Consider the following 13,365-nt stretch of genomic DNA (forward strand, 5'->3'; position numbering starts at 1 on the left):
AGTCTGCACGTTGTCAGTGGTTTGGTGAAGGTGAAAGGTATGTCAAAGCTGTATTCTCTATAGCCAGCAAAATTGCTCCTAGTATTATATTCGTTGATGAGGTAAGCTCATGTATTTGTGCAATATTCAGTGTTCTAAATCATGTAGAAATATGTTATGTTCTGAACAATACGATTTTCATGTCTTATTCACTGGTAGAACTGACAAAAAATTGCTAATATTTTGAGATTAGATTTACTTATTTGTTTATCTATTTTTTTGGTTTCTCTATGTAGGTGGACAGCCTGCTGGGTCACCGGGAAAATCCTGGCGAACATGAAGCCATGCGGAAGATGAAAAATGAGTTTATGGTGAATTGGGATGGATTGCGCACTAAAGATAAAGAGTGTGTGATGGTACTAGCAGCTACAAATAGGCCTTTTGATCTTGATGAAGCTGTTATTAGAAGGCTTCCACGAAGGTATTTGTTGTTTTCTGGTGGGGTTGGAGGTTGGAAGACTTCTATTAAAAAGCTTGTCTTTCCATCACCTTTAGTCGATTATAAATGTTCACTCCCATGAAAAATCCTAAAGACTTTCTAGTTTTTACTTAAGGGGCATCTATACTGTAAAGTGTTTTTGCTCTTTTAGTGGGGAATTTCTGAACTAACTACTTTGTTTTCACAGCATGGATCTTCATAGAATTGAACTCTGATGCTCTGATTTTTTAATTTTTTTAGATTAATGGTGAACTTGCCAGATCCACCAAATAGATCAAAGATACTAAAAGTGGTATTGATAAAAGAAGAATTGGCACCTGACATTGTTTTTGACACACTTGCAAATATGACAGAAGGATATTCTGGCAGTGATCTGAAGGTCTTCTTTGGACTTTCTCAGAGTCTCTTAGAATTTTTGCACATTCTAGTTCTCTTTCCCATAATGTTTGAACCACTTTAATCTGACCCCCTCTTTTCTTTTCCCATAATGTTGCAGAACCTTTGTGTTACAGCTGCACATTGTCCTATTCGAGAACTACTGGAGAAGGAGAAAAAGGTTGAAATCAGTCTGCATTCAAAACCCATTTTTTTGACTCTTCTGCTTCGAATTTACATATTCACATATATGAAGAATATTCCATCCCATCTCTTTGCAAGCTCATATTTTGCTTTTTCCTGTCATTTAAATTTGCTTGTTCTAAATGGAAAAAACTGCCATTTTGGTGCTAGTTTGTCACTTTGTTACCTATCATTTCTTCATATATGTGCATTTATGAATGGTTGTTCACTGATTGGAGGGCTGGCATTGGATCCAGATATAGCTTTACTTGGGCTCGGTTGATTTTGTCTGGACCCTGATCAGAACTTGTTCCTGTAGGATGGAGCCAGAGGGACAATACCAGTTGGATCGGGAGCTGGGTTCTATCTTTTTGGGATATACTAATATGGAAAAAATATCCAGATAATCTGGATTGAATTGGTTAAGCCCATTACTTGCCTGGACTCAGTTTTTGTAGGCAGTTTGAAAGGTGAAACCAATTGATGTAATCATATATGATGTACTACTGGTTCATGGTTGTAGTGATGTTTCTATTTTTTAACATCCATGGCATAATTTATCTAAGTAGATGCTGCTTGTACAAATGCACCTCATTGCACAAGTCCTGCAGATCTAAGTTTACATTCACCTATACGTGCAGAGTTCTTTGCTACAATTCCCACACACCTGGAAGCAGCTGTAACTTTCATGTGTCAAGGCTTACATTCTCCTTTTTTTTAGACAAAACTGTTCTCCTATTCAAGCTAATCCTATTTGACATGAAATAACCGATAAAAATTGATTTGAAAACCTTGACTGTATTTATCTGTAGGACTTATATTACCTGAAAATAGCAAAGATTTGCTTTGTCCATGTCATTTCGTATTAATCTAGTGTTACCCAAGGATGCAATCATTCATGAGGTGCACTTGTCATTTGTGCTTGCAGGAGAATGCATTAGCAATGGCTGAAGGCAGGCCAGCTTCCAAACTAAGCAGTGGCGCAGATATGCGTCCTCTAAACATGGAAGATTTCAGATACGCACACGAACGGGTAAGAAAGTTTGATGTTATTGCTCAATTGCAGGATCAATACAAAATACCCAAAGGGGTCTCTCTCTCTCTCTCACGAACATTATTTGGTGTGCACCTGCCAGGTTTGTGCCAGTGTGTCATCAGAATCGACGAATATGAACGAGCTGTTACAGTGGAATGACCTATATGGGGAAGGTGGCTCAAGAAAGAAGACCTCTCTCTCCTATTTCATGTAGATGATCAGCCAGTCTCTTCATCAACATCATCCTCTTTGTTCACTGGTGGCAAACAAAGGCTGTTTATTGGGCTGACAACAATCCCCAATTTCAGGTAGATTGAGTATGCCATGTATTAATATGTGTCATCCTTGTAATATGTATTTACTCGCATCGGTGACTTAGTTATCTGGGTGCTAACCGAGTCTCTCCTATTCGGTAGGCAACCCACAGCCGTTCATCCAATCCCCCTTATGTAATTTATTCTCATTCCCCTATCCTTGTAATCAATCTCATTTTGGCTAAAGAGCATTCTATTTGATCCTTTTACAAAGTTTTGCTTCCATAACTTTACTATCCTCTAGTGGCCTTTCTAAGTCATTGTTGGCATATCAGTATATACTTGACATGAGGATGTGCAACCAAGTATCTAAATTTTTTCTGTACAGCAATAATTGCACTGTCATGCATGTTTAGATCCAAAAGGCTGTCTTTCACTTGAAAGTTTGTTTTGATAGAGTTAGGCAGCCCAGCCATTGATGTGGTCTTGCTTTTTGCTCTGTTGGGCATTGTATGTGTCGACGTTAATGATTTCAATTTTTTACAATGTCAATTTCAACACGTGAGTTGGTTCTCATACTTTTTGTATTCTGCAAGCAAGCATGAAATCTGAAACCCTGAATATGTTGCTTTAGAAATTGCATCTCTTGCAGATGCTTCTACTGTTAAATATGAGATGTGAAACATAAGACTTATTGGTTGAGATGCTGCAACACTTACTGCTCACTATATGTAAAAGAAAGCCATCAGCGACTTCTTGTAAAGGGTGTTTGGTTGCAGGATTTTTTTTTCTAGTAACCTAGAATAAGATGGGAATTATGTCGTTACCATGACACAAAATCCTGCCTTATCTCAATTTTCTGGCTAAGTGGGTCAATTCAAACTCCAACTTATCTCAATTTTCTGGCCAAGTACAGATTCTCTAGAATATTTGTCTTGTTCTTGTTGAATGTGTCTAATTTGATGTTTAAAAGATAAATAATTTCTGACCATATGATTGGCGATGTTTAAAAGATAAATCATTTCTGACCATATGATTGGCAACCATCTCTCGCAATTTGGAGAGGACTTGGTACTTGGTAGTTTCTTTTCCCCTTTCATAGACGGCCATGACCTCCCACAAATTGCTAATATCCTAGTTTAAATGAAAACAAATTTTATAGATCAGCGCCTCGAACATGTGAGGCTAGTGTATATGGTTCCGAAAATTCAGAGCACGACGGGCTGGCCGACCCGTTGACAGACCCGGCCCATCAACAGGTATGGCTGGGATTGAGAACCCTATGCTGGGGACGGTCCACAGCCTCTACTTTTTCTTAAAAAAATAGGAAATCAGTAGTGGGTTTGGTGGAGCTTGGCTTGTGTTTATTGTGACTGGTTTGAACTTCAAACCACCCATGGCCCGTCCAGCCTGATGTCCGTCCCTAATAATGCCATTGATCTTTGTAATGACCAGTGCTTAATTGGCAATATTTGTTATGAGTCAAACATTTCCTGTGCATCTTGGTCTGCAGAGTTGGATTCAAGGTGTTTTTTTTTATAGGCAAGCTAAAGATGATCCAGTTTGGTTCCCACTCATCCTCTGTGTCACCCCCCATCTCCATACCCCTCTTAAATCTTATAATGCAAGTTGTTTTAATCAAATCTGATCCTATGGATTCAGCATAGTTGATTTAATAAGAATTTGACTCTTGGACCGTACTTTTTCAATGAAAATATACTAGTTTTTAAATCACAAAAAACTTGTGTTTTGACAACAGTTGTTTTTTTTAATAGCCAAAAAACTTGCACACAAGTTGGATTTCGGCAATTTAAATGTCGGGTAAGTCTGGTGCAGATGTGCATGCAGTATCAATGAGTTGAAACCAACAAGATCTTAAGTAGTGTTTTTTAAGTCAATATAACCTTATGATCTACATGGTTCGTTTGGTGGGGATTGACTTTCGAATCACCAGAATCTAATGTATCTATATGTTTTTTTGGTGATTCAAAAATCTACTGCTGTTAATGCATCAAATTTTCACAACATAAAAAAGTTTTTTTTTTTGTTGAATAAACATGATTCAATGATAAGATCAGATTGAATCAAAACAACTTGCACCTATGAGTTTCGCACATCCTCACCAACTTGCACCTATGAGTTCCCACTCATACACACACACACACACACACACACACACACTAGAATATGAGAACTGAAAATATGAAAACTAATGTGAGAACCACAATTTTCGTGATTTTTTTGCTATTTTCTCTTGAATCTAACAGTACAAATGTGCGGTCTCTGGAGAGAGAGATGGTCTGCTTCTACCCTACCGAATGCCATCAAACCACCGTACAGAGAGATGGTCTGCTTCTGCCCTACCGATTGCCATCGAACCATGGTAAGATTTGCAAAGAAATGGTGTGTGTGTGTGTGTGTGTGTGTGTGTGAGAGAGAGAGAGAGAGAGAGAGAGAGGAAAGTTTCAATTTCCTTTTTTTTTTAACTTTTTTTTATGTTTCAAAATGTAACAACGTCTGTAACACCGTAACTTGTCTGGGTTATGCTTTGGGCAAAAAAATGACTGCCATGTTTCATCATCGTAAAGATAATATGGAAGGTCAAGATTGTCAAATGAAAATAAAGTCTTATAAAAAATAAGTTGGTACACGACCTTAAAAATAAAATTAAAAAAGTGAATATCTTACCAAGAAGTTTCATATGATTTTGAAAGTGAATCTACTTTTAAAATACACAACCAAACCTACCTTGAACTTGATCTTGTTCCTTATGTTGCCTATTATAACATAAATATATCTTAGTGAAAAGTGCAATCGATCCTGAAAAGATAAGATGGGACTTATGTTAGCAATATCCAATTGTGAAATTTTGTTCAAAATTAATAGCTCATATCCACATCATGGCTTTGAGGAATTGTTGGATTACACTTGGGAGCTTCATCTTTTAACAAGAAATTAGTTTCTATCATTACTTGGGAGATTGTGATCGTGGAATACATGTTTCTAAGTTTTCCATTTTCTAGCAAGGGTAAAAGTAAAGTAAAACTATACAATAACTCTACATGAAAGCTTGAAAAGGCGAATGCATAGAATATGATAGAAAGGTTGGTATAGTTCTGCACCATCTTAATCTAAGAGTGGTTGGTCTGATTCCCCAGAGAGCAGATCAGGTGATCCATCAAATCACTTTAAGAAAGTGATTTGACATCTTCGCCGTCCATTGCTTCATCCCACGGGACTCCACAGTCTTTATGCAATTTGTGGAGGGTGAGGATGCCAAATCACTTTCCTTGAAATGATTTGGCAGATCACCTGATCTGCTCTCGGTTCCAGAGGGGTACCCCCATGGTGCATATGAAAAAGACAGGGAATAAACAAAGACTCCAACTAGTGATGCCAATGGATCAGATTTGGGTCAAATATCAGACCAAGTCCCAAAACCTGTTTAGCCAGATTAGGTAGAGGAAATAACAACTGATTAATAATTGGATTTTGGATTCAATATGCAATCTTACATCTGAATCCAAATATGAATCAAATACAACTCCGGCAAATAATCCAAATCTGATTACATATAATAGAAGATATGATTAGCTAGTTAATTTGGTATTACCTTTCCATCTGGCCTTTTGACTAGGCAATATCTGATTAGATTGGATCCAATAATGCCAACATCTAAATTGAATCCGTCGTGTTTATATCCCTAACCAAAACATAAAGCAAAATTTTTCAATTACTTAGTAACTAGGCATGCCGTTTGACAGTTCAAGAGGTTCTTAATTTGCCTGGACCTTAGCAAAAAAAAAAAATTGAGCATCACCATTAGCAATCACCCCATAACTTTCATGTCATGAATCCATCATCTTATCAAGTATATGCCTTCAGTTCGAAATAAGGGAAACTAAACCTATATTTTTTGTTGTGAAAGTATGCCGTTCTTGAAGATTTAATAAAAAAACAGATATATAATATTTTGCAAAGCCTCATGCCAATTCAAGTGGACGTGCCGGAGTGGTTATCGGGCATAACTAGAAATCATGTGGGCTCTGCCCGCGCAGGTTCGAATCCTGCCGTCCACGTTTCTGTTTCATGAGAACACGCTCTTGATATTTTGATGCATAAATGATATTTTTTTAAGTCTTTAAAAATAATGGGTCATATTCATTATAAATATTAAAGCATTCAAAAATCATATTTTTTCATTGAAAATACACTATCCAATGGTTTATTCCTAGCAAATTCATCATGCCAAAGACATCCACATGATTGGATTTGCAAAAAAAGTGTTGAAAATACCCATATTTTCAGTTCTCATATTCTAGTGATTATATATATAGATGTAGTCACTAGAATATGAGAATTGAAATATGAGAACTAGTAATACGGGCGTTTTCAACACTTTTTTTTGCAAATTCAATCCATGTGGATGTACTTGGCATGGTGGATTTGTTAGGAATCAACCATTGAATCATGTATTTTCAATGAAAAAATGTGATTTTTGAATGGTTGAATATTTATGAAGATTATGAGCTATTGATTTTAAAGCATTAAAAATCTCATTTATGCATCAAAATCGGATTTAAGAGTAGGTTCTTATAAAACCAAGCATGTAAATCATACCCGTACAGTTAGATTCAAGAGAAAAGAGCAAAAAACCCATAAAAATTATGGTATATATATATATATATATAGTAGCTGCCTACACCGATCTTTCCCTACTCAGTCTACAGGGCTTTTGAAGGATTCTTTTTTTCTCAAATCTGATTATACATATGCATTCTATGTGCTTGACTTTATAGGAATCAGCTCTTGCATCAACCATTAGGATACATGGGTAAGTTTTTTATGGGGTTTTAAAATTGACAGTGTAAATTTTTTCCAAATATCATAAATATTCAAGGCTTAAAAAGTCACTTTTTTAATCAAAAAAATACAATCTACCCCTCGGGGGTCGTTTTCCCATTCCTATATGGAAGTATCATTTTTTAGCAAATTAACCATGCTGAATGCATGTGAAGGCTCAGATCTGTGAAAATCAACCCGGAAAACCCTGTTCGCTAGTAGGAAGGTGTGGTAGGCAGGTGTATATATATATATATATATATATATATATATATATATATATATATATATATATATATGACGAACGATACATCAGACGCGCAAGGCACATCCATTTTAAGCAAAAAAGACATTAGCGGTTGTCACGACCACCACTAATGTGATGTGTGGAAAAAACACAATTAGCTGAGGTAGCGTGCTAAATGTGTCTTTTTGCAAAGAAAATACCGTCTGCCACTGATCAACGCACGATCGGTAGTGGATAGCAGACCTTTGTTTGATGAGTAACCCGTTCGATGATACAGGTTTATATATATATATATATATATATATATATATATATAGAGAGAGAGAGAGAGAGAGAGAGAGAGAGAGAGAGAGAGAGTTGAACATACTAAGCTCCATTTCTCGTTATGCCCCATTCTGCCCCATAGGTTTTAAGTGTTTTATGATAGATCTGAACCGTTAGATGTGTTTAGCATGCTCGATTTAGTGAGAATCGACTCTTGGATCATGTTTGTTAGTTAAAAAATACATTTTTATAAGCCAAAAAAATTGGCACCTTCGTAGCCATTGATTTTGGATCACCAAAAAAACTATATACAGGTCAGATTTTGGCGATCCAAAAGCCGGTTCCCACTAAACAAAACATATAGATCACATCTATGGTGTTAGGCATGAGACAAAATACTTAAAACTGATTTTTGAAGGGCGCTAATGAGACCTAAAAAAAGGGAGCTAAAGGAACGTATTATATATATATATATATATATATATATATATATATATATATATATATATATATATATATATGAGTAATGCGCTCCTTAGGCTCCTTTTCCATTAGGTCTCATTAGGCTCCTTCAAAAATCATAGTTTTAGGTATTTTTTCTCACATCTAACACCATATATGTGATTTATAAGTTTTGTTTAGTGGGAACCAACTTTTGGACAACCGGCAGATTTTTCCGGTGATCCAAAATCAATGGCTATGAAGGCATCAATTTTTTCTGGCGCATAAAAATATAAATTTGTGTTGAAAAAACATGATCCAAGAGTCGATTCATGCTAAATAGAGCATGCTAAACACATCTAACAGTTCAGATCTATCATAAAACACTTAAAAACTATGAGGCCTAACGAAAAAAGGGGCCTAATATGTTCAGTTCTCTCTCTCTCTCTCTCTCTCTCTCTCTCTCTCTATATATATATATATATATATATATATATATATATATGCTTATGTGTTGTTTTTACATGCATAAATGTTTCACTGAAAAGGGCTACCATTGGATAAGCATCCAACTGAAATGATTCATGATGTATATGATATGTGTATTATGTATATAAAAACAAGGAAATGAATGCACCATGAACATGGGAGAAAAAGAAAACTAGAACCCTTCATGTGGATGAGGTGACCTATAAGTCTCCGTCACTTTCTTCCTGGTTATCCCTTCTTTGAAAGGAGCAGATGCTTCCACAACAGACCCCACCCACATGCCCACAAGTCCATGTGGACAGCCTGGTTGACATATTCTTATTGTCCAGACCCGGCCTTCATAATAAACGCAATAAACTCTTTGATCCTGGTTCGATGAAGCCAAACCCACTTGGAGCTTGTTTGGGCCCTTTGGAGTTGGGTTCTACTGAGTTTTAGGGTTACCCAATTGGCTAATCTACCCATCAGAAAAACTCATGTGGGTCAAACCCGGATCTGATCAATCCGTTAAAAAATTTGGCAGATTTTTATAGGTATAAATATTCAACCTAACGTTCATATCGCGGTGTCAAGTAGGTCCCACAAAAACACCAACAGGGGCTCCGCGTGATAGGTAGGAGCTGTCAGTACACGTCTCCTTGTGGTGGGACGTTGCAGGTTCAAACCCTCGTGGTATGTTGAAGATAATAACTGGTGGGGTCTGCCTAACCCCATCTTGCCTTTCAAAAAAAAAAAAAAAGGTCCACTTCATGAACCAGACAGGTTCCTGATAAATGGGAATATTTTATCATATAATATATAGTAAAGAATATGATCTAAAAGTACAGTAAGCCGTACCATGTTGAACATGCATCAAGATGTTATGTAAATGGCATTAACTAGGAAGGAAAATTGTGGGTTTGGATGTGTTATCTTGCATGAAGAATCTTTCCATCTTGGATGAGGGTTGGGGTTTAGTGCTCAAATCCCTCAATTGCCTATAATATTTTAAGACGTGGTCAGCAGGGTCATGTGTCAAGCTGAAGGCTCAGGATCGAATCCCGCTGGCACATGGGGTCTACTGTTGCTTTATAACAGTTGAGGCAAGGCTGGGTGGTCATGTCCTCAACCCAAAGTTTTACCTTGTAGGGAGGCAGACTCATTAAGTAACCCGGTTCTCAATGAGAGTTCCTTCGTCAAAATAAAAAAAACTAAGATTTCAAGTGCGAAAAACAAGGGGGAAGCCTATAAAGGCTCGGATTTTATGGTTAAGGGCAATTGTGGTTTGTCAATCAGTATGAGATGAACACAGTCCAACACATAAAGGGCATCCCTTGCTGCAAGGTCAAAGCTAAGTGTAGTCCCCAATAATCAGGAGAGAGAGAGAGAGAGAGAGAGAGAGAGAGAGAGAGAGACCTCAATGGTTTTACCAACTGAAGGCCAGCAAATGTATTGTTGGTAATGAGGGGTTTCTCCTTGGTCTAGAGCCCCCAAAACAAAAAAAAAACAAGGCGGGGGTGGGGTGCAAAGCCAAATGATTTGTGCTTGGATTATTACTCTTCTCTAACCCTGCCTGAATTTGCAAAGCAGTACACGTGTTCAGGTTTCATTGGTCAAAAATTGTCCATCTCGATCAGATATTAGTGAACAATATGTCTCTGTGTCTGCCCATGCATGTAGAAACTACAATTTTAAAAGAACGAGAACTGTCGATCAAATGATTCATTTTCCACTGCCTTTCGTCTTGGTCAGCATAACGCTCCCAGACATTATTGAATTGCAATGGAAGTCCATCCATCAGAAACAGAAAGAATTCAAATGGAAGGAGGATATGTGGAAGAAACCTTGGAAGACAATAATTTGGATCGCCAGCTGCTTGAGAGCAACCATCTAGCCATGATGGGGGCAAAGGTTTCACCTGTAGAAAGCCTGGACTATGAGTAAATGCTCAATACCACCAGATCAACAAATTTCAATCATTTCTTGTATCATAAAGTAGAGTTTTCGCTGCACCAAGTAAACAGGAACTATTTTTTTATTCAGTTTCTGATATTGAAGTTGCTTCAAATTTGATGTTAGGATCAATGAGAGTGATCTGTTTAAGCATGACTGGAGGAGCATATCAACAGCTCAGGTGTTACAATACATACTTCTCAAATGGACATTTGCTTTCTTGGTGGGTTTCTTCACTGGACTGGTGGCATTCTTCATCAATTTTGCAGTGGAGAATATTGCAGGCTTCAAGCTGCTTGCAGTTTCCAACATGGTCGAGGAAAAAAGTTCGGTGACCATACTTATGTTCTTTGATAGTATGAAACGTAAACCAAATGCAACAGAAAACCTGATAGGGATTTTTTTAATTCGATCATGGAATGCAGATTCTTGATGGGTTTTGTTTACTTTGCTGGCTCCAATCTTGCTCTAACAGCGTTTGCTTCTGCTCTCTGTGTGGGCTTTGCACCAACTGCTGCTGGACCCGGAATACCAGAAATTAAAGCTTATCTTAATGGTGTCGACACACCAAATATGTTTGGCGCTGCTCCATTAATCGTTAAGGTAAAATTTTCAGAACCCTAACTTTTGATAGTAAAGAGGCACAATAGTCTCCACCCACACTGGTTCAATGGTTGCAGATATTTGGAAGCATCGCTGCTGTGTCTGCGGGGCTAGATCTTGGGAAGGAGGGGCCCCTGGTTCACATTGGTGCCTGCATTGCTTCATTGCTTGGCCAAGGGGGCTCCACCAGATATCATCTCACCTGGCGGTGGCTCCGGTATTTTAACAATGATAGAGACCGCTGCGATCTTATGACCTGCGGTGCTGCCTCTGGTGTTTGTGCAGCATTTCGAGCTCCAATTGGTGGAGTTTTGTTCGCTTTGGAAGAAGTAGCTACGTGGCTAAGAAGTGCCCTACTATGGAGAACCTTCTTTAGTACAGCAACAGTGGTTGTGGTCTTGAGAGGCTTCATGGAGTACTGCAATTCCGGAAGATGTGGATTATTTGGTAAAGGTGGACTTATAATGTTTGATATCAGCAACATCACAGTAAGCTACCATCCCAAAGATCTGGTCTCTGTTATAGCAGTTGGTGCAATTAGTGGAGCATTTGGCAGTCTCTACAATTACCTCCTTCACAAAGTTCTCAGACTTTACAGCCTTATCAATGAGTAAACATTTCTTCTTCTGTGATCATATTGATGTAATGATTTTTTTTTTACAATTTACTGCAGTTTTCGTAATAACTTGCGCACTTAAATTTCTTTCCTGTGCAGGAAAGGTCGCCTTCACAAATTCTTGCTTGCTGTCTTGGTCTCCCTGTTCACATCTTGCTGCATGTATGCTCTCCCTTTTTTCTCCCCCTGTTCTCCCTGTAGCTCTAGTTCTTCATGCCCTTCGTCCAGTCTGAAAAGATTCAACTGCCCTGCTTCGCACTACAATGACCTTGCCTCCCTCCTACTCTGCACCAATGATGATGCCGTTCGCACACTCTTTTCATCATCCTGCCAATTTCATACTATCCCCATTTTCATTTTCTTCTCCCTATATTGCATACTTGGCCTCATCACTTTTGGCATTGCCGTCCCTTCTGGTCTCTTCCTCCCCATCATCCTCATGGGTTCCTCCCTCGGCAGACTCTTCTCAGCCTTCCTCTTTACAAATATCGATTCAGGTCTCTTGGCCGTCCTTAGTGCTGCCTCACTTATGTCTGGTTCAATGAGGATGACTGTCTCACTCTGTATCATCTTCCTTGAGCTGACCGACAACCTTCACCTGTTGCCCATTACCATGCTTGTCCTACTCGTAGCAAAAACTGTTGGGGACTACTTCAATCCAAGCATCTATGAAATAATTCTCCACCTCAAAGGGCTGCCATTTGTTGATGCTAATGCACGGATATGGATGAAAAATTTGACAGTTGGTGAATTTGTTGGCCTGAAACCAAAGGTGGTGGTGGTGGAAGGAGTAGAGAGAGTAGGAAAACTGGTGGAGGTGTTAAACAGGTGCACGCACAATGGATTCCCTGTGGTTGATAGGCAGATGGGAAATAGAGAAGAAGAGCTGCAAGGAGTGGTGTTAAGATGGCAGTTGGTGGATGTTTTGAAGAATAAATGGTTTCTAAGGGAGAAGAAAAGGGTGACAGAGTGGCAGGCAGAAGAGAAGTTCAAGCCAGCCAAACATGCAAAGAAATCCGTGGAGGAGGATAAGATAGTGGCAGCATTGACTGAAGAGGAGATGGAAATGTTTGTTGATCTTCATCCAATTACAAATGCAACACCATACACAGTGGTAGAAAGCATGTCAATGGCCAAGGCATTGGTCTTGTTCAGGCAAGTTGGGCTCAGGCACTTGCTTGTAGTGCCCAGGTGCCGAACAACTCAGGTAAGGATGGGGACCCAAGATTTGGACCAACTCATCAGTGTAACCGTCCAATCAAATGAGTCTACAGTTTGCAGGATACCTTAAAAGTCTTTCAAGTTGAATAGAGTAGATTATGTTCTAAAAAGTATCTTCATCATTTCTCTTTCTTGCAGGTATCATCTGTGGTGGGCATCTTGACCAGGCGAGACTTCACAGACAGCAATTTTGCGAGCACATCTCCACATGTAGATGGCAGCAAGGAAAAAACAAAAGAGAAGATGACTTCTTAACTCTCTGCAGCCAGGCTTTGGAGTTTCACACTTAAGGCCCCATGACCTTGATGTTATGTCTATTTTGATTCATATGCATCAAATTTGTATACTTTGACCACATTCACATACATATTTCTCATCACAATA

General features: G+C 38.4%; 2 protein-coding genes and 1 non-coding gene across 6 annotated transcripts in view; all 3 read left to right on the top strand.

Annotated features, from left to right (window-relative positions):
• Positions 1 to 2,596, top strand: part of LOC149811497 (uncharacterized) — a 36,889-nt gene extending 34,293 nt beyond the window's left edge. For 3 of the 4 annotated variants that reach the window (XM_089993142.1, XM_089993145.1, XM_089993143.1), the window contains 6 exons: positions 18 to 101; positions 276 to 460; positions 719 to 857; positions 975 to 1,034; positions 1,965 to 2,069; positions 2,173 to 2,596. In XM_089993142.1, the coding sequence (XP_089849268.1) occupies positions 18 to 101; positions 276 to 460; positions 719 to 857; positions 975 to 1,034; positions 1,965 to 2,069; positions 2,173 to 2,286 (687 nt within the window). In that variant the 3' untranslated portion in view covers positions 2,287 to 2,596. Of the gene's footprint in view, positions 1 to 17; positions 102 to 275; positions 461 to 718; positions 858 to 974; positions 1,035 to 1,355; positions 1,531 to 1,964; positions 2,070 to 2,172 lie in introns of those variants that run through there. The other variant, XM_089993144.1, reaches the window with a different exon arrangement.
• A 3,727-nt stretch (positions 2,597 to 6,323) lies between these two features.
• On the top strand, positions 6,324 to 6,405 carry TRNAS-AGA (transfer RNA serine (anticodon AGA)). The gene has a single exon. It is a non-coding gene; the product is annotated as a tRNA-Ser (tRNA).
• A 4,441-nt stretch (positions 6,406 to 10,846) lies between these two features.
• Positions 10,847 to 13,361, top strand: LOC149811499 (chloride channel protein CLC-a-like). Its single transcript, XM_089993967.1, has 4 exons — positions 10,847 to 11,144; positions 11,222 to 11,754; positions 11,860 to 12,967; positions 13,120 to 13,361. Exons 1-4 carry the CDS (start codon positions 10,956 to 10,958, stop codon positions 13,234 to 13,236), a joined length of 1,947 nt encoding a protein of 648 aa, XP_089850093.1. The 5' UTR covers positions 10,847 to 10,955; the 3' UTR covers positions 13,237 to 13,361.
• The last annotated feature ends 4 nt before the right edge of the window (positions 13,362 to 13,365 follow it).

This window comes from Nuphar pumila, chromosome 17 (assembly GCF_984573655.1).
Source record: "Nuphar pumila chromosome 17, dmNupPumi1.hap1.1, whole genome shotgun sequence".
NCBI lineage: Eukaryota > Viridiplantae > Streptophyta > Magnoliopsida > Nymphaeales > Nymphaeaceae > Nuphar > Nuphar pumila.